We start from the raw sequence: 20,101 nt of genomic DNA, 5'->3' as shown, positions 1-20,101 counted from the left end.
GATAACGATCAAACATATTCCGTTTTTTATTGTTTGCTTGCAAAATATGTGTGACAACAAAATTTTTAGGCATTATTTTAAAAGTAGACCAAGGGGTCAATTCCCAATAACATGTGTTATGTGTTATCGTGTGTTATCTCGAGATAACACATAAATTGGTATTCCCGATAACACATGTTATAATCAAAATGGCGGATGTGTTAAAAAAGTCTCCAAACATGTGTTATGGAATATTGGTAATCTCAATAACACACATAACACATCAATTTGTTCTACGGCATGTGTTATCTTTAACACAACCTCTCGAGGAGAATTTATGATGTGTTAGGAAGTGGTTTAAGGAAAAATCCGTAGAAATAACTGTAAAAGGACTATTATGACTCACCTCGCGATTATTGATCAATATATTTTTTTTCTATTACTTAATAACAAGTCACATTTTTTACCCCCAAAATTTCCAGTTTCCAGCCCCATCAGGGAACTATTTTTTCAATATATCTTTCCGTTTCATATTTTTAAAATTATGACTATTTTTAGATTTAAAAATTATTGTTAATATTTTTTATTTTTTTTTATTTTCAAAAATATTTCATATTTCTGTGAAATATGCAAATTTATTGATTAAAGATTTTTTTCTATATCTTATTGTTTGAAAATGTTTGCCAATATTCATTCAAATCCTAGATTTTTTCTTAATTAAATACAAAATTTGAAAATGTTTCAGAAATTTCATACCAATATCACTGTATGATATCTTCTAACATCAGCTGCAAATCAAATTAGCATGCAATCGAATTTGCTCATGTTAAAAATCTCATCTACAATAAGCTGATCTAGGCTTATCTGTCCATTTTTCTCTTACACACCAATACTGCTTTTCTGTTGTCTATATAATTTTTTTTGCTTGCGGATTTTCTAATAATTGAGCAAATGAATGGAACACCAATTCATCCCCAGTACTATATAAAGCATTTTTAGACAAATAATAATGTATTTAGCTCCCAAACAGAGCTCTTTTAATTAGAATTTACCATATTTTGGAAAAGATAAACATAAAAAATAATTTCTAAATCGGGCTGTCAGAGGCCAAAACGTACAATGGATGGCGCTGGTTGTGGAAAATGCTCTACATTAGATGGCGCACTAATCAAGTCTCCAAGTGTTATCATAACACACCATAAAATTCTCCAAAATCATTTATTGGGAATTGCTCGGATGTGTTATGAGCTTAACATGTGTTAAGTGTTATAATAACACATGTTAAGATAACACATAACACATTTTATTGGGAATTGACCCCCAAGTCTCTATAGTATTCATAATAAATTATGAATAGGGTAGAGTAAGCCCTTTTCGCCACCTTAAGGTTTTGTACCCTTGTAATTCTTACAATTTTTGTCGAAATAAAAAGAAATTGTCTGTACAAGTGCTTTGAAGCATTGTCTCTCTAATGAACCAGGAGACTTTCCGGGAATTTTTGGGCATCTAGTTGAAAAAATACATTTCCTGCAACAATACATGTTTCAGTACTTTTCGCCACTTTGTAAACACTTTTTCGCCACTGTGTAAGCACTTTTTCGCCACTTGTTTTTAATTGATTTTTAAGAAACAGCAGCTTTCGAAAACCCGCAAAAGTACATTGCACAGTACTTTTCTTATTTAACACCTATATTAGACAATTATTAGAGTATTTCGAATGATTTTTTGCACATTTTTTGTTTGCGACAAAAATCAATTGACAATTACGTCTGTTTCAACTAAATTCCGCGAGGTGCGCCACTTGTAAAATGCTTGGAAAAATGAGTGGCGAAAAGTACTTACACAACCGAAAAAAGTAAGCCCTATTTCACCACATCCGTTTTTCTTTATTTTTTTGGAAAACATTATTAAATAATGATATTAGAGCGAAGCTTAGTTAATAACAAAATGACTTTCAGTGAAAAAATATCAAATACTGTACTGCAAAAATATAAAATATTGCAAGAAAATTTGTCTGAGCGTTGACAAGTTTATTAAGAACTCCATATTTTTTTGGTGACTGTTCATCTTGTCGACAATTTCTTCAATTAACTTGCAAATAATCTAGTCGGTGGAGCACCAGTTATGGTTTTCTGATCCGTTGGACTAGAGGTTACGAAGTAATAGTCATTTCGTAGTTCCATGAGCTCATAATTCCCTGAAAAAGTAATTTTATTTGTAGGTGGCGAAAAAGTGCTTACTGGCGAAAAAGTACTGACTCTACCCTACTATTGCTTATTTGGTATGTCATATTTCCAATAAATTTTTCTTCAAAGTTATAAGTCAATCGGCGTGCTCATAGGAGGATTTTAATTATCTAATAGTGTCTCGGCTATAAATTCAAGAATACTAAAGTTAAAATTCAAGTTCAAGAATACTAAAAGCAAAGGCGATGTTAACAAAGCCTTAAAATTAATAATATTAATAGTAATAATAATATAGGGGAAATTAAGGCACTACCGCTATTAGACTTTAGACTTCAGACATAAACAGAACATTCATTGTCGAAACATCGTAGAGAATACAAGTTTCAAAATCAATAGAAGTTCATCTTTTCCATCTATTTTCGTGCTAGCTTTCTATATGTAAGAAATGTCATTGATGTTCGAAATAGTGAAGTAGAATTTTGAATTTTCAAACTAAATTTTCTCACAAGGTTGGTAAAATGCATGTAATGAAAAGTTGTTAAAGAAGTTATTTAGTAGTTATTTATAATGAGACAGGGCAGAAGTATTATGCGGATTTTTCTCACAACAAACTAAAACTAAAGACTTCAGCAACCACATGGTTGAGGTCGAAACGATAAGGAAAAATGTATATTATTTAGCTTTCAAAACCGATCATCGCAAGTCTGCTTTTCTTTTAAAAAAACTTTGGCTAAGAACATTTGGAATATCTCGGATTTTGGAATACCGAAACATTTTTCGACCAATCGTTATTTTTCTTGAGACCTCATAATTTTAATTTTTTGCAAAATATGATTCCCTGAATAGCAAGTTTTAGGGTAAGATGGAATAATTTGGAATCATGTCTAATTTGGAACATTCAGATTTCCTAACAGTTTTAGATGGTAAAAGGAAAAAAAAACAACGATACTAAATACTAAGTACTCTGGAATGTAAAGTCTTGTACTTTTTCGTGCTTTTCTTTTTTACTTTGACCATCCGAAACAGTGAGAAAATCTCAAAATTTTAAAATAGACATGATTACGAATTACCTCATCTTACCCTCTATTGTTCGTTTTTGGGAATGCAAACTTATATAATTTTGGTTAATTTTAAGATTTATCTTTGAATAACAATTTTCTTTTAGCGGAATTTCTTTTAAATTTTTCCTTAAAATTTTTTTTGTTGCTTTAACTGAAGCATATCAAAGGGTGAAATCCCGAAAGTTTTGTGAATTTATAGATTTGAGAAAAATGATGTACATATTATGATTGGTCGTTTTTTCGTTTGTTTACAACCTTTACAATCATACATGTGGACACACGGTTAACGATATCGACATACCATCTGTAGTGATCTCATCATAAATTGATTTTTCAGAGATAAGATGTTAACTTTTTTATCGTCAACCCTATCGTTTCTATTAAAATTTTCTCCGCTATTATTTTTACTGACTAAATTGTAATTTTACTATAAGCTATAAGTCAGTGCTGAAATAAATCAATTGGTCTCATAAATTTTCTTAGAAATCGATATTCGAGAAGCTCTCACTCTAAAAAATATCACACAATGTCAAAAGAGGCACAGTTGGAATCCTGATAGAATGATTCTTTCTATTGTACAATTTTGTTTGTTCTTTGAAAGTCAATTAAAGCATATAAATTCAATTTTCAGGCTAAAACTCTAATCTAGTCTTTCTTCCGTATTTTTCCCAAGGAAGTCAAAAATTAGATTGATTGCCCTAAAATTGCCCATTTACAGCGTCGTTTTTTGTTTGTTGAACTTCTCAATCTTGACCTTCAATCTTGAATATAATGGGATATGCACGTAATTTGTAACATTGTTGCTTATATATCAGTATCTCACTTGTTGCAACTTTTGCTACTAGTTCTAGTGCAACAGTCTTCCTCAGGTCTTTGTGTGTCTTCTGGAAGAATCGAGTAAAAAAACGGTGTATGAGGGGTGAAAATTCCACACAACAATTGCCCAAAAGGTAAATTTTCAGTTAGGCATGCTTCAATACACAATGAATATTCTTTTGAGTTAAAAATTTCTCCATAAAATGAAAACTATCTAAATGCACAGTGCAGCATAAATATGGTTTGTGATACCACAAAGGTCTCATTATAGGGAATTGGAGCTTAGAGAGAGCACAGTATTTGTTCCACCTTCAATATGTTCATTGGGTCGGTGGCCACATAGTATAAAGGTAGCAATTCTTGAGTGTATCTGGAGATCTCTTTCGCTCTATCTTACGTGCGCTGACCACTATTTCCGGTCTCTCTGTGGTGTGTTCTCTGTGGAAAGATTCAATGCCTGAGATAGAATGCCGTGTCAGAAGGGGGATAGAGCTGAAAGGGCTTCAAAACACGAAAAATTACTGTCGGCAATGTCGGATGAGATAAAATGAAGGTGCTCAATGAATGAAAATTCCAGTGGAGAGACGGCAAGAAAAGAGATGTGAAATAACGTTGGAGAATTGCAATTAAATGATGATTAAGTGACAACCTTGAAAGTTACAATAAAACATGCGCAGTGGAAAAAAGAAAAGCAGAAGACAATATTCTAGTTTTTTTGTGAAATTTACTTCTTCGTCTCTCTCTTTACTCTTTTTTTCTCATGAAAATCGTTGAACTTGAAAAATATAACAAGACCATGAGTATTTTTTTCTTTTTTTTTACTCAAGCTATTCTTCTTGAAAAGTTTTGCATTTTAATGAATACAAGGTAAACGGCAAAGGAAAATTCGCAGAGTGCTCAAACTTTCAAGTGTTGGGTCATTCCTTGGGATTTTCTTTCGCCATTGTTTTTTGACTTTTAAACATGTTTTAATGTTAGTTCATAGTCTGAGTCTGAACTCCAGATTAGCTTTTAATTCATATAAACTTATGATCAGAAAATCTGTAATTTTGATTTTTTTGTTTGTTTTTTCTTAATCAAAGTTAAACCACTTTTAGAGGACTCTTTTTCATTTCAATTAAATTAAAATAACACAAATTCTGCTCGAAATAATGTTTTAGAGGATATGTGCTAAACTTCGGACAGCCTGCATAGAAATACCAATGTTTTGATTTTGAAGCGTCATATTTTTAATACAAATTAAAATGTTTGTTACTTTAAGGTGTGTTACTTGAAACCTCTCAGTGTTGTTTGCTGTCTCTGTTTACCATGAAATAATCCAAAATAATCTTAATGCTAAGCGTACAATAACTTCTATTTTGTAAACATGTTTTTGACATTTTAATGAGAGTAAATGACACCCAGATCTAATCATCTCATTCACTCTCATAGGGAATTTTGAAAACATACAAAAAAGTTATTATGCGTTGGGCATAATAGATTTAGAAATGATTTAAAAAATACAGATATTGCGTAGTGTGTAATGTCGGACACCAAATATTAGGTAGTTTCTTATGCTGCGGGAACTCTTCAAAGGCTTTTCCCACATCACCACGTTCTTAGAGGCTACGCCTTTTTACTTCCTTGACATTGGCTAAACTCTAGGAGATGAAAGAAAAACACAAAATTTATGGAAATTGACAAACATTACGAGTGTCCGATATTCCAAGCGATCCGAAATTTAGCAGAATTTTTCTATATTGCAATAAAATTTCGAATTGAATTTTAATTACCGATTAATTTAATTGATTCCGAATCAAAGAAGTTTGGCCGTGGTCCTAGAAAACTATATTAAATAGAATAAAAATGATGTGTTATGCCCAACGCACAATAACTTTTGTTTAGTAAACATATTTTTGACATTTGAATGAGAGTGAGCGAGATCTAAATCTAGTCATCTCGCTCACTCTCACAGACAATTTTGAAAACATGTTTATAAACAAAAGTTATTGTGCGCTAGGCATTAATAGTAATCTATTAACAGTTATTATGTTTAGAATTTTTATTTACTTGTATCGTGTATCGCATAATCAATAATTTATTTTTAAAATGTTTGTTTCTATGTGTTGTGAAGTTAGAAAATCGTTAGACAATCTTGTTTGATATAATCACAAAAAACGTTTTTATAGAAGTAGTAGGAGGTCTACGGAAAAACCATCTAATATGAAATGTCAATTTATACAATAAAGAAAATCGTTAATGAAAACCCGAAAGCCATATCTCTCACAGTTTGTTCTCCAAATAAAATTAAGAGGTGATATGTATAGATATTAAAAGAAAACAAGGAAATATTCATGTTGCTTTCTCATTGAGTTCGAGCAATGAAAAGTATGTATTTTCACATTTTCCACAACATATTTTACAACAAGTCATTCCTTTGTGAATATTTGAAATAATCACAAAAAAATCTACATTATGGGAAAAATACCTCTAAAGTCAATCTTTTGGTGTAAATGTACTTTTCTTCATCTGAGCAGATAACATGAAAGTGCAATTTACACTTGTGGGAAGTGAAAGGTGGGATCTTTTTTCAACTTTTATTAGTTAATGTAAATAATTTCCAATGATTGGCATCTTGGGAAAATACGAAAAAAGTTATCTCAAATTTCCTCCCAAGCGAAAATACAAATGTGATGATATTGAAAAAGAAATTACGTACTGAGATACTTGATGTTTTTTATGCTTTCCTTCAACTTCAATTAGCATGCACTTTGCTCTAATTGAAACACTATCCGTAGAAAAATATTATTTCTCGGACTTGCGCTTGTAGTAAAAAGAGGCTGATGATTAGTTGTGAGAATTTGAAGCAAAAAAAAAGCCAAGAGAGTAAAATGTTGGTGGAAATTTCGCTTCGCTGCATTACAAAATTATATTACATGAGCAAACACTTGACAAAAAAATCTGCAAACACAATGCTGAAAACATTTTTTTTGTGCTTACAATGAATTTCTTACAAATACTGATGTATCATGCTGCTTTTGAGGTTGCTGAAGAGTTTCAGTTCATTGTACACGATAATGACACAAGGACTCAATAAAATTGTAGTACATCTTTATCACATTATTTACTTATCTCTAACAACAGCTACTTACTTCTAACAAAGGGATGGGTGGGAAGGAAGGCGTGAAGTTTTCTAGATGACTTCAGAGGAAAAATATCTCAATGAGAAATCTACCATTGAATTTTTAATTAAGCCAGATAAGATAAAATGGTATCAGGTCGCAATCGTGTATTTTGGTGAATACAATAACATTTGACTCAATTATATTGAGAAATCCCACATTTTATACCTCACGAAGAAATTTCGTGAAATATAAAGGTAAAATGAATTACGTGCATTAAAATTAATTGTGCATTTTACATTTGTTCCAATAAATGGATTAATAGTCGCTTTTAAAAATTATAGCTCTTATAGGCTTTTTTACGACAAAATTTTGAGTGAGATCGCTTGATTTTGAGCTTCATTCTCTCATTTTCTTATAAAATTACTTTGAATGTGATCTATGTTGAAAAGTTACAATTCGTTTTTAGTCATATTATTTTTTTCATTTTGTTTAAATATTTGAAAAATAAAAAAAGCTTGTGTATCATAACTGATCATTTTAAAAACATAACGTTGGTTGCATCGACTCAATTTTGATTTAACTGAATTCAATTTAGTTCAATCTAATTTTGTGTGCGAAAAGATAAACATGTATAAAATGTTTGAGAAAGAAATAAGTGAATTTCAATTTCAAAAAATGCTCCTGTTCTGAAAAGTGTGCTACAAGTTTTCTTAGGCCTAAATTTGATAGGTACTGATGATTGTTTTGCTGAGCAAATTTAATTATTTACCGATTAATACGATGTGCCTTTTTAAAAAGAAAAATTTTTATATCGTTATTGCAGTGAAAAATAAAATGCGGAAACCTTCTCTTGAACTTTGTTTTTTTTTTAGCACTTTACTGCTACCATAATCGACTTTTTTGGTTGGTCCGGTCTCAACTGTTTTCCCCAGTCCATGCCATGTTTCAAATCCACCAAACTGTCATGACAGGAACCAAGAAAAGAAAAGTTGATGATATGGAAGCACTTGAGAACAGTCATGTGCTAAAAAAATGTTCACCACCATTATTCTTTTTCCTTGTAGAAATAGATTTTTTTGCAAATATTAAATATACAGAAATATATTTAGAAAATAGAATATAATAACTATAATAATTATGTTATACTGAAATAACTAAATTTAAATGTATTAGGAACACTAATTCCTTTTAGAGACCAAACAATAATGTTTTTTGCCAGTATAGGGCAACTGTACCAAATTTCGGCATAGTTTCATGCAAGCGCCAAAGTCTTAAGATCGAAATGTAATATTTTTAATATAAATTGATTTTTTTGTTACTTCTTTTTAAGGAAGGTTGCTTTGAACCTTAGAAAGCCCGTGCACGAAAAGATTTCTCATTTAAAAAATGGCTCTCAAACATTAATCACCTTAATCACAGTATATATTTAAAAAACAAATATATTTTTGGAAAGATAATTTTATTAGGATTTTTCTAGATTTGTACAGTCAAGTGTGCTAATCCGGTCGCTTCGCTATCTGGATCGTTTATGACTAATCCACTTAAATAATATTTTTATTTTTATTTCCGTAATATAGTCGCTACAGTAATATAACACTATGCAACACGGTTTTTTAACGGAGATCTCACATGGTACGTTTGATAGAGTCAAGTCCCCTGATTAAGAATCTGGTCTTGGTTTTGCTCCTATACGTAACAATTTTTTTTTATTAATACTTTTATATTTTTTCTGCTTTGCCTTACATTATCCGTTATATCTCAGGTTCTAGTGAACGGAACTTGAAAAGTGTGGGTGCGTTGGAAAGCTCATTAGTCGAGCTTCAATTTTGATTATTACAAAAAACCTTGTAAAACCACTCCTTCGGGGTGTAAAATTGAAGTTTCTCTAAAAATTACCAAAAAAATGGTCCTAAAGTGAGGTTTTAAAAATTTGTATAAAATAAACTAAACAAAATATTAAAAATCCAATGATACCAGGTGATAGGCCACACTTAGAACTACAATTTTGTTCATCTGAGACATCGGGCTCCGATCACTCTAAATGCCTCATTTGTTGGTTTTTGTCATTTTCCAAAAATATGAAGTACCTATTTTAGAGCAAATTCCCTAAACATTTCTGAGAAAATATCTTTTAAAACTTATGTGAAACATACATAAATGTGGAGATTCTTCTTTGAATCGATCGGGGGACCATCAACATGATTTTCATTTACATTCCCAATCAACCCTCGTTAAAAAGCTTCCAATTTTCCTTTAAGTAATTCAATTTTTGTTTCTATTTATTTCCATCCATCCATCTAATACTATTTCTAGTAGAGACTAATTTTAAATGAAAGTACGATCTAAAGTCATTGAAATATATTTGCGAAATGATCGCTGATGCGTTTTCTATCTATCATAAAAAGCATTCTAAAATGAATTTAGGGGTTTCTTCTCGCGGTTGAATGTTGATTAGTGATATTAATGAAAATCATGTTGATGGTCCCCCGATCAATTCAAAGAAGAACCTCAATATTTATATATGTTTCACATAAGTTTTAAAAGATATTTTCTCAGAAATGTTTAGGGAATTTGCTCTAAAATAGGTACTTCATATTTTTGGAAAATGACAAAAACCAACAAATGAGGCATTTAGAGTGATCGGAGCCCGATGTCTCAGATGAACAAAATTGTAGTTCTAAGTGTGGCCTATCACCTGGTATCATTGGATTTTTAATATTTTGTTTAGTTTATTTTATACAAATTTTTAAAACCTCACTTTAGGACCATTTTTTTGGTAATTTTTAGAGAAACTTCAATTTTACACCCCGAAGGAGTGGTTTTACAAGGTTTTTTGTAATAATCAAAATTGAAACTCGACTAATGAGCTTTCCAACGCACCCACACTTTTCAAGTTCCGTTCACTAGAACCTGAGATATAACGGATAATGTAAGGAAAAGCAGAAAAAATATAAAAGTATTAATAAAAAAAATTGTTACGTATAGGAGCAAAACCAAGACCAGATTCTTAATCAGGGGACTTGACTCTATCAAACGTACCATGTGAGATCTCCGTTAACAAAAAAAGTTGTGAATTTGTTGCATAGTGTAATATAACTATTCAAGTAATTGAGTGTAATCGACTCATTTCAATCTTGTGCCAGCTGGGTTCTTCACTAAAAATTTTCTAGCAGAGATATTTTCGCTAATGACAGCTGGCTGATTGAAAACATTTCTTGTTTTTTCCTTGTGAAAAAAAAAAGTATTTTAAATCCAAAGGTTTAACTAACAGTGAATTAGCGAAAAGGCGACCCAGTTAGTGCATGCTGACTTATTTCTGTATTATCATTATTTTATAAATGTTCTTTAATATGTTTGATTTTTTTTTATATTATGTTTCTGAATGAAACAGTGAATAATTCTGTGGATTTAGAAGAAGTAAAAAAGAATTTCAACGGTCCAAAAACAAGCGTTTAAGTAGCACTCTTCGGAAAACGATTCAGTTACCCCACCTTACTGTACTACAAAAATATAATGACCAGTGATAAGCCCAGATAAGCTTATGGTAGCTGAGATTCTTTACAGGCGACGTCGAAATGCGTGCAACTCGAAGTGCTTGCAACTTCACTGAGAAAAAAAGAGGCTGCGATTAACATTTTTTCGTCATTACAGTCGAGTTCCTCAAATTTGAACTCCTCAAATTTGAACGACGGTTGAGTTCAAAATGTAAAATTTGAGGTTATGTGAAGAAAGTTTTGCGTGGAGTCTGAATTAGAACGATTTTTCTCTGTTGTTTCCTCAATATTATCGTATTATATAATACTAACTTCCTCAACAAATCTCATTTCTTTAACAATAAATTACATTGATATATTCCCTAAAGTCATCTTTCTTAATTTATGGAAAGTGCATTTCACATGAATTCCGTTACGTTTTTGAAAATATTGTTCAAATTTGAGGAGTGAGAAATGTCATCTAAACCCCCCAAATATTCAAATTTGAGGAACTCTACTGTACTTTAACACTTTTTGGGTGTAAAAATATATCAACATTTTTTAATGTTAATTTTACACCTTTTAAGGGTAAAATCAACATGAAAGAAGGGTAACTTTAACCCATAATACACCTAAAAGGGTAATATTTACACCGTTTTCTCATCAATACTGCAGGGTACAATTAACATTTCCGGGATGTTATTTTAACTTTTTCGGATTTCTCTCAGTCAGTGTTGGAATGCGTGAAAATTCAAGTTGTGAATTGAATTTTTGGGGGTAAAGAATCGCGTCGAGCAAAATGGATAAAATTGGCTAAATTTGTTACATTGTAACAAATATCTCGATACGACAGGAAAACTAAACGCCCAACTATCATTGATCTTGAAAGGCATAAACCCAGAAAAATATTGATAAAAAGGGTTCTTACTCAGTACGCTAGCATCGTATACAGAGGAACACTAAACCACACACATATAGCCAGAATCAGGATTTAATTTAATACGAGAGGTTTAATAGTTCTTTTAGGACTAACACAGGAAATTGTATAACCGCAAATTATTGCCCATCTTAAGCTTCCTCCTGCAAATCGAATATTTTCTCACGCAAAAGAAGCGTAAAAATTTTCTGTATATCAAAATTACTATGGTAAAGTAAACAAAAAAAATATAGGAAGAGGGACATTTAATGGAAAAAGCACGAAAAGATCATAAAATTTTTGCATTAGGGTAAATTGGTACAAGTTGGACAATGGCAAAAGTTGGAAAATTTCGCTGGGACAAGTTGGACAGACAATTTTTTCTTGATAAATACAGTATACCAAATTTTAATTAGTATATTTTTCTATGTTATAGTTTAATTATTTGGTTCCTTGTGCTGCAAATAAAGTGAAAATCCATTCATATGAATAAGATTTAACGTATAAAATTCTCACCTCAATTGACAGTGTAACTTTTCACCGTCGAAAAAATACATCGATCGGCCATTTTTTCCTAATAAAAACACAAGAAGAGTGACTTTGGTTTTTCGGTTCTGTTGACATTTCTCAATATTTCTGGCAAATTTTAGTGGAATAAAGTGTTTAATCTCGATAGTTAACGGTACGTAATGGTTTTATTTGATATAATTACTAACTGTATGAAGAAAAAGTGCTTATTTGAAGCGTGAGCAAAAGTGACAAGTTGGACATCCGGAGATACGATTGTATTGCAGGGGTTTTCTTTTTATTTCAGATGGGTAAAAAGGCAAATAAATTGAAAAAGTACAAATCCTATACTCAAGACCAAGTGAACAAAGCACTGGAAGCTTTTCGTCAAGGAAAGTCACTAAGTCAGGTGTCAGTATTATTTGGGGTGCCAAGAACAACACTTTTTAATAAGCTGACCGGGAAATGTCCGGAAGAATGCTCTGGGGGAAGGCCTCCTACGCTGCCAAGATATAGAAGATGAGCTCGTTGAATGGATTTTAGGATGCAGTGACAAGTGGCATCCTATAACAAAAGATCAAGTCCTCAACACTGTGCAAATTATTTGTAAGAAGTTCAAGATTGTCAACGAGTTCACCGATGGAAGGCCAGGATACTCTTGGTTCAAGAGCTTTTTGAACAGATACCCAGAATTGAGACTTCGTACACCAGAAGCATACACAACCCAAAGAGCTGGTATTACCACTGAGGACATCACTGAGTGGTTTGAGAAAACTCATGAATATTTAAAATCCAAAGATCTTCTGGAACTTCCTCCTGATCGCGTCTTTAATCTTGACGAAACGGGTGTAATGCTTTCGCCCAAAGGTGGGCAGGTATCTATTATTATTCTATGGAGTTTTTAAATTCATGTTTGAAGTTCTTTGTGACAATTCGTATGATTAAAGAAAACTAAAAGAAGAGGCTATGCAAGAAAAAAAAAGAATTAGACTTCAGAAACAGGAAGAAAGGCTCAAAATAAAAGAAGAAAAGGAGCAAAGCAAGAAAATTAAAATATCCAAGAAAAAGATTTAATAAATAATATATATCTAAGCCTTAATGTTTTTTACTTTTTAATTATACACTTTACCCTATTGGTATAATTGATTCAGTTTGTATGGCATTCAGTAAAAAATCTTGAAACTTGCACAACCTTCCCCTACGCATTGTCCAAATTCCCACGTCCAACTTGTCCCACCCTGTCCAAATTATATTGTTTTGCACTCACGTATTTTTTTGTATTTAAGAACTTTTCAAACTGTTTTTCAAGAATTTCCATGAAACGGTAATATTCTAGAAGAATCAAGGAGCAAATTTATGTATGTCATCAGGGAAAAATGTATTTATAATGTCTTTAATCTTGTATCAAAGTTCGAGCCTCTGGAAATTGTTCCAATTTATGCAACTTACCCTACCTTTCCTCCAAAAAAAAAAAGAAAAGGTGGATTCTTGCACCAGTGTTGAATGGCATGTTCATTTTGTTGAGAAGATTTTTATTGGTTTTCGTGTCTTTTCATATGCATTGGAGTAAAAAATTAAATTTTCTCTTAAGACCCACCAGAGAAATGGACCCAAAAGATTAATTATAATAAAAATGTTCATTTGTTGCATTACTAATGAAACCATTGTGAATTAATTTATTATTTCAAGTTGTTTGTAGAGGTTTGAATTCTGTTGGAAATTGCAGTCTTATACTGACTGCCGGTGGCCACGTAACAAACGTCATCATAGGTTTTTTTTTTTGTATATTTATGTATACACATAAGATTGTTCAGTTAGTATGTGGATTTAAGCTGGTGGGTCTGGCTATTTCATGGTGGTGGAATTGAATTGTATTATGGCAAGGCGGCCCAGGTAACGTTTCACTTCAGTTGTATAGTGAATCACCTGATTGTCGGTTGTGTTGTTTGCCGTATTTTCTGGACTCTGACAATTCGCTATGTGAAAAAATAGCATTGGTTTTTTGTTGTGGAAAAAAAAAGAAATTGTTCAAAAATTATAGTAAAATGTGATTATTTTTGAGAGTGCGTTTTGTTTTCACTTACCAATTTGTCTTTTTCCTCTAGAGAGTTTATAGGAAAAAGAAATAAGAGAAAAAAGTGCGATGAAATATATATGAAATTTATCAAGTGCTTCATTTACAAGTGAAACTGCTCAATTTTTGTATTTCGGAAACTAAGGCAATTAACTATATAGTGTGAATTTAAAGTGATGGACATTTTACCAATTTTCACACTAGTTCTTAGTCTCAAATTCCAAGAGAAATATTTCCCTATTTAACGAGGGCAATTCCATGTTAAAAATATGATTGAGGTCAATTGTGTTTCTTTGACTGAATTGTGTTCCCAAAAAAAAAAAAAAATTAAAGAAAAACCAAAGAAAAATTTATGAGGTTGAAGTGTTGCAATTGCCATTCCTTAAATTTTTGCAAATAATACTCAACAGTAAATACCTAAACACACAAATTGTTAGATATCTGACCACTTCCACTCATAGTTTATTATCTCTCTATGGAATCATTCTCGTTAGAATTCTCCGTTTGAATAACGTGTAGATATTTCAGTAATGTGAAAGGCTGAAAAAAAAATTAAAAATTTCTTTCCATTTAGTGTAAATAATCACCTTGCCAATTACGGATAGGTTTTTATGGCGAAGAAGCTCCTTCATTTGGTTTGCACCTCATTAATTTGAATGAATTTTAAATGGCACACACTGGGTGTGGAACATTTATATAAATGATCAAGAAATAAACTTGTATATTGGATTAGGAAATACAAAAGAATGTCTTATTAGACGAGATTATTAAAAAAAAACTGTTTCTCATTCATTTTTTCAAAACTTACAATGCATTAATAGTTTGCTATTTGTTGTGGTTATTCTACAAATAATTCAATCATTCAATGATGTTTTTGTTAAATGTGATACGCTTTTCGAATAAAAAGGATCAAAAAATATTACGAAATTTTTATAAGGTGACAGTAAAGCTTAGTATTGTTAGTTTATACGAAATTTGAATTATAAATCTCATTTTAATTTAACAATTTTAAACATTAGTTTTGTCTAAAGTTTAATAAAAACTGCAATATGTTGCCTTTTTTGAATTAGAAAAGAAATAGTTTAAAAAAATTCCAATTTGAAGTTTTATTTTCGAATAATAATTAAAATTTCGTAAATTTATCAACTAAAGCCAGATTTTATTCACACTTTGTGCTTTTATTAATTCCATTCAGGGGATCTGTAAGGGTGTATCCTCGAAAGCTGCCAAAGGTTTCTCCAGAACCCTCAGCGGTCCTCCTAACATTTTATTCCTTACAACGATCCAACATCAAATATCTCTCAATACTAATTCTCTACGATACCCCTCCCGAAGGTATAACTCACAGGCTAACTAAGAACGCTCTTAGGAGTAACCGGAGCCGAACGCTATGATGTCAATTTAGATATCAACAGGGTGCTTAACCCGTTGCGTTGGGGAGAAGTCAGTGCAAACACATTTTTAAATGGATTTAAATGGATTATTGATTTCTTTCATATAAATGAAAGATTAAAATGTGATTTATTGGTTAAGTGCCTAAAAGGCTCAGTCTAAGGGCCCCAATAGATTCAGGCTGATCGTCGAGAATATTAAACCTGTAAAATTGGGAAGTAAAGATTTGTGTTAAATTGTCATACACTGAGACCTTCGGATCATCGATTAGAGGTTGGCTATATGGCTCAAAATGAGTTCGACAACCTAAACATAAAATATAAGAAGAAGAAGAAGATCTATTACAGATCCATTGCATAAAGTTCTTTCATCTAATCCTTTACCGCCAAATTTTACAGGTTAAATATTCTCGAGGATCAGCCTGAGTCTTTTTTTGACCTAATGAGTTTGCTGACAGACCTACAGGTTAAGCCGAGAGCCGATACTTTTTGCTTAGGAATTCCTCACTTTCGAAACTAGTATTACGGTGCTATTCTCCTGAAAAATGAACATGTTTTTTTTTAATACTTTACTGTTATTAAGTGCCTCTACATAATCGATTTTTCTTTCTGTTGGTTTATGTCACGACTGTTTGGTGGTTTTAAACCATGGAGAGGGCTGAGGGAAAACAGTCGAGACAGGAACCAACACAGAGAAAAGTCGATAATGCAGGAGAACTTGCGAACAGTAAAGTACTAAAAATAATATTCAGCAGAAATATTTGTCTTTTTCATTGGAATAGCAGCATAATAACCCCTTTCCCCATCATGTATCATCATTTTAAGACCACTATAAATCGGTATAATAGATATAACTATGAAATGAGTATATTATACTCCGTTCTAAAGACTTACCACATCTCATGTCTTATTGAATTTGTTATAAAACGGTTGGTGGAAAGTATACTGAAATATAATATATAATTATTAGATTGTTTGGCGGATTTTAAAGGATCGCTAACATGTTCCTCTTTTCCCTCCACAGCTCCCCTATTTTGGTGCTCTACAGCACCAAAACCATGTTTTTTTTTAAGATCGGTCGAAAACGCGTCGTGTGATTTTTTTTTATTTTTGGATATGTTTTAGAGATTATCTAGGTGGGCATTTCGTTCATATTCGAAAATATCGTTGACTTATTCCTAATAACAGGGTTTCAAGGTCTGAGGACCCTTTAAGAACTATTGGGTCACCGGTGACCCAAAACTAAAATTTTTCCTACAGTCTTCTAAAGTTACGATTCGCTCTAAGAAGTCTGAAAAAGTGATTTTTTCTGACCCCCAATTTTTGACCTTTTCGTCCTTAAAGGGTTAAAAATCGAATGTTATCAATATTATATTCGGGCTCCTTGGAGTGGCCTGGAAATTTATGACAAGTCTGAATCGATAACTAATTTTTATCCTAAAATCAAAACCTAAAATAAAATATTAAAACCACTTAAATTATTTTGGGCGATTTTTCGACTAATTTATGAAACGGATTAAATCGGTTTTTAGTGGGTAAAAAACCTGTACGAGCAATTCGCGAAGCATGAGATGCTTTGACACCCCTTTTTTTTAGGGAGATTTGAGACGCACTGCTTCAAAGCATCCCTGATCAAAATTTTATTTTAATCTGAAATGTTGAAATTTATAATGTCATAAATGTTTAAAATGGTGAAAAATTACTAGCTCCACCTTTTTGTTGCTCTTTTTAGAAAATTTAATATTAAAAGCAACATTATTAGATGAATACTAATAATTTTATTATATTTAGATTTTTATATTATAGTATTCTAACTTAAATCAAAAAGCAAGTTGAGGATAAAATTACAGTGTTTGCTTTAAAATAGAAAAAAGATCCTATGCTTTTTCTTACACGTACAGTATTCTTCAATTTATTATTTAATCGACATCTTTCCGTATAATTTTGCTATTCATTTTGACAGTGTGGTGTTCGAGATCCCAGTGATTAATTGGGCCTTTGTTTTGAAACATCACGATAACGAAATGGGAGCATAATTTTTCGATTAGGGAGCAAGCAACTTCAAAGAATGCTGCAAGAAAGTAATTCAAATTGGAATTTTTCATAATAAAAAGAACAATTTCAATTGTATAGTGATTATTTAATTATTATATGCACTTTTTGAGATGAAATAATTTTTTTTCATGAAAATTAATAAATTTTGTATGTCACGAAAAAAATAGACAAGACAAGAGAGAATAACTTGAAGAAGTTGGTAGATATATGTGAAGAAATTTCCTCTTCAATTGAAAATTCCCTCATTACAATTACAAAGGAAGGCGAAAAGAGAAGAAAAAACATAAATAAAATGAATTTTCTCAGTGTTTTTAATGGTATTATGTGTTGTTGCAACATGATATTCTCCCTCAATCTCTCTCTAACTCAACTCATTCTAATTAAATTTAATAGTCATGGAGAATAGAGAGAGAGAGAGAGAGAAGAAGAAAAAAATCTCACACGTAGTTTCTTTCGTGTTTATATTTTATTTTTCTCTACTATTTGTTATAGTATTTTTTATAAATTCAAAAAGTCACACGTTGGCACTTAACTCTCTTCGTGTGTGAGTGTGTGTATTTGGAAAAAGAACTTTCTGAAAAATTTAATTTAAACAACTTCTGTGGTCTCTTTTATTACTGTGAAATATTTAAATTTTATTGTAACCCATACAGTTGAATGAGTGAATAAAAAATAACATGAATCGAACAATTGTAAAATCTAGAGCATTATGATGCCATTTCCTGCAAAATTTCTGTGAATGGTAGTGGGAAAAAAGAAGTGCGTAACAGCAAAAAAAAATTAAGTGAAGTAAAAATATTTATTTGAACAAAAAAAAAGTGCAAAAGAAGAAATTCAATCATGGGATAATTAGTAGAATATCGCAAATTCTTGTGAAATTTTACACGAAAGTGTGTGTTGCTTATTGCGACAAAGACTCATAAAATGTTTGACTTACCACCCAAGTGCCCAGCATTGGCTAACAAATTGTCAGGAATCTTTGGCTGGCGCCATACATATCGCGTCCAGCAGAAGCATAAGGATTTGAATCACCTGAAAAAGTCCTATTCTTTGACCATACCAAGAAAAATCATTGTTGAGGTGAGGAAACCCGTTAATATAGAGATAGCAAAGTATCTTATCAAATGAGCAAAATGAATTAAAGCAATTTCTATTTTAAATATAATATATAAGTATAAGTATGAAAATCTTTAATTAAACTCACTCAGTCATTTGTGCTCTTCAAAAAGGTGAATTGTACGCAATAAAATCTCAATGGGACATTCAATATAGGAAATTTTTTTATTGTGGCACAATCACAATTTTATTATGAGATGTGTGGTGTTTGTGCAGAAAAATATAGAAGAGAGCAACATTTATAGTATGTCAATAGTCTTTTTCCTTTTGTTCTTATCACAGGAGGTATTATATGTATTTAAAGTGTGGGAGGGTACAGGAGAGAATGAGGGTAGGGTACGGAAAGAATGCCATGAATTTTGTGAATAATACAACACTGAGAGAGATAACATTGGTGTATGAGGTGTGGTCTCCAAGAAGTGAAAAATTAGTCAGACAGCCCAAACACTCCGAAATTGGATCTATCCGTAGGTTTTGCAGGGCCTAAGGCTTTCTCATGAAATTTTAATGATTGAAATGCGTTGAATTAGTTGAATCTATTGTGCATAATATTCTTATGTGTGTTGGAGTATTGCCTAATAAATTTCTTTTAAACATAATATGGGAAACAGTTATAATAGCCACATTCTGATTAAGAATAAATTTATAGTTTATAATTTTACTAAAAGTCAGTAGCAGCATATGCAGTAGTATTTTGATAAAATTTATCAGTGAAGATGAAATTTGAGAAAGATTGCCCAGAAAAGCTATGCAAGCCATTGTGGGAAAGGCGTCGACCTCGAGGCAGACCTATAGAACAAGGTGGCTGAATTAAATTCAGAATCTTGCCTTGGAACGCCTTAGGATCGAACTTGAACATCTTCCTGAAGTGGTGGAGGTTCGAAATGCGTGGGCTGCTAGTTTGAATGTCATAGGCCCGCGACGTTAATAGGGAAAAACGGTTGAAAATTATAATGATGACGACAATAATGAAATGGATCAGCATATAAATAGAATGGAAATCATTAAATTGTAAATGCTCAAAAGTAATGGAATATCCTTGGCAAAGGGAAAATGCAAAATATATGAACTGTCTTGTAATTTTCGATTTGATTTAAAGAAATGTATGCTTCCGACACATTTTTTAGATTAATCAAATTTTTTAGCATCCTCTTCACAAACGTTTTGCATTATGTCTTTCTCACTCAACCGCCGTCTTCTTCTTCATTTAAACATCACAACAAATTCAATTTAGTTAAATTGGAAATTGAATGCGAATGAATCGGATAGACTATATTCAAAACGTTTAAAATATAAAACTATTTGGATTTTGATTTCATGAAATTTTAGAGAACTAAAAGATGTGCTAGACGAATCAATTCCTTTAAATCAAATCGAAAGTGCCAAGATGACTCATGACTTCTTCATTTTTCTTTTTCCAAGG

The 20,101-nt window shown here is 31.6% G+C and overlaps 1 protein-coding gene across 12 annotated transcripts in view; it reads left to right on the top strand.

Moving 5' to 3' along the window:
* Nucleotides 1–20,101, top strand: part of LOC129805485 (partitioning defective 3 homolog B) — a 58,645-nt gene that overhangs the window by 14,502 nt on the left and 24,042 nt on the right. For 4 of the 12 annotated variants that reach the window (XM_055853430.1, XM_055853432.1, XM_055853433.1 and 1 more), the window contains exon 1: nt 18,074–18,642. The exons of 4 other annotated variants lie outside the window; for them this stretch is intronic. In XM_055853430.1, coding sequence (XP_055709405.1) covers nt 18,487–18,642 — 156 coding nt within the window. In that variant the 5' untranslated portion in view covers nt 18,074–18,486. Of the gene's footprint in view, nt 1–18,073; nt 18,643–20,101 lie in introns of those variants that run through there. 4 more of the 12 variants (XM_055853423.1, XM_055853422.1, XM_055853427.1 and 1 more) reach the window with 2 other exon arrangements.

Source organism: Phlebotomus papatasi, chromosome 3, assembly GCF_024763615.1.
Source record: "Phlebotomus papatasi isolate M1 chromosome 3, Ppap_2.1, whole genome shotgun sequence".
NCBI classification, from domain to species: Eukaryota; Metazoa; Arthropoda; class Insecta; order Diptera; family Psychodidae; genus Phlebotomus; species Phlebotomus papatasi.
The sequence above is the reverse complement of the archived record's forward strand: the minus strand, read 5'-3'. Positions and strand labels throughout refer to the sequence as shown.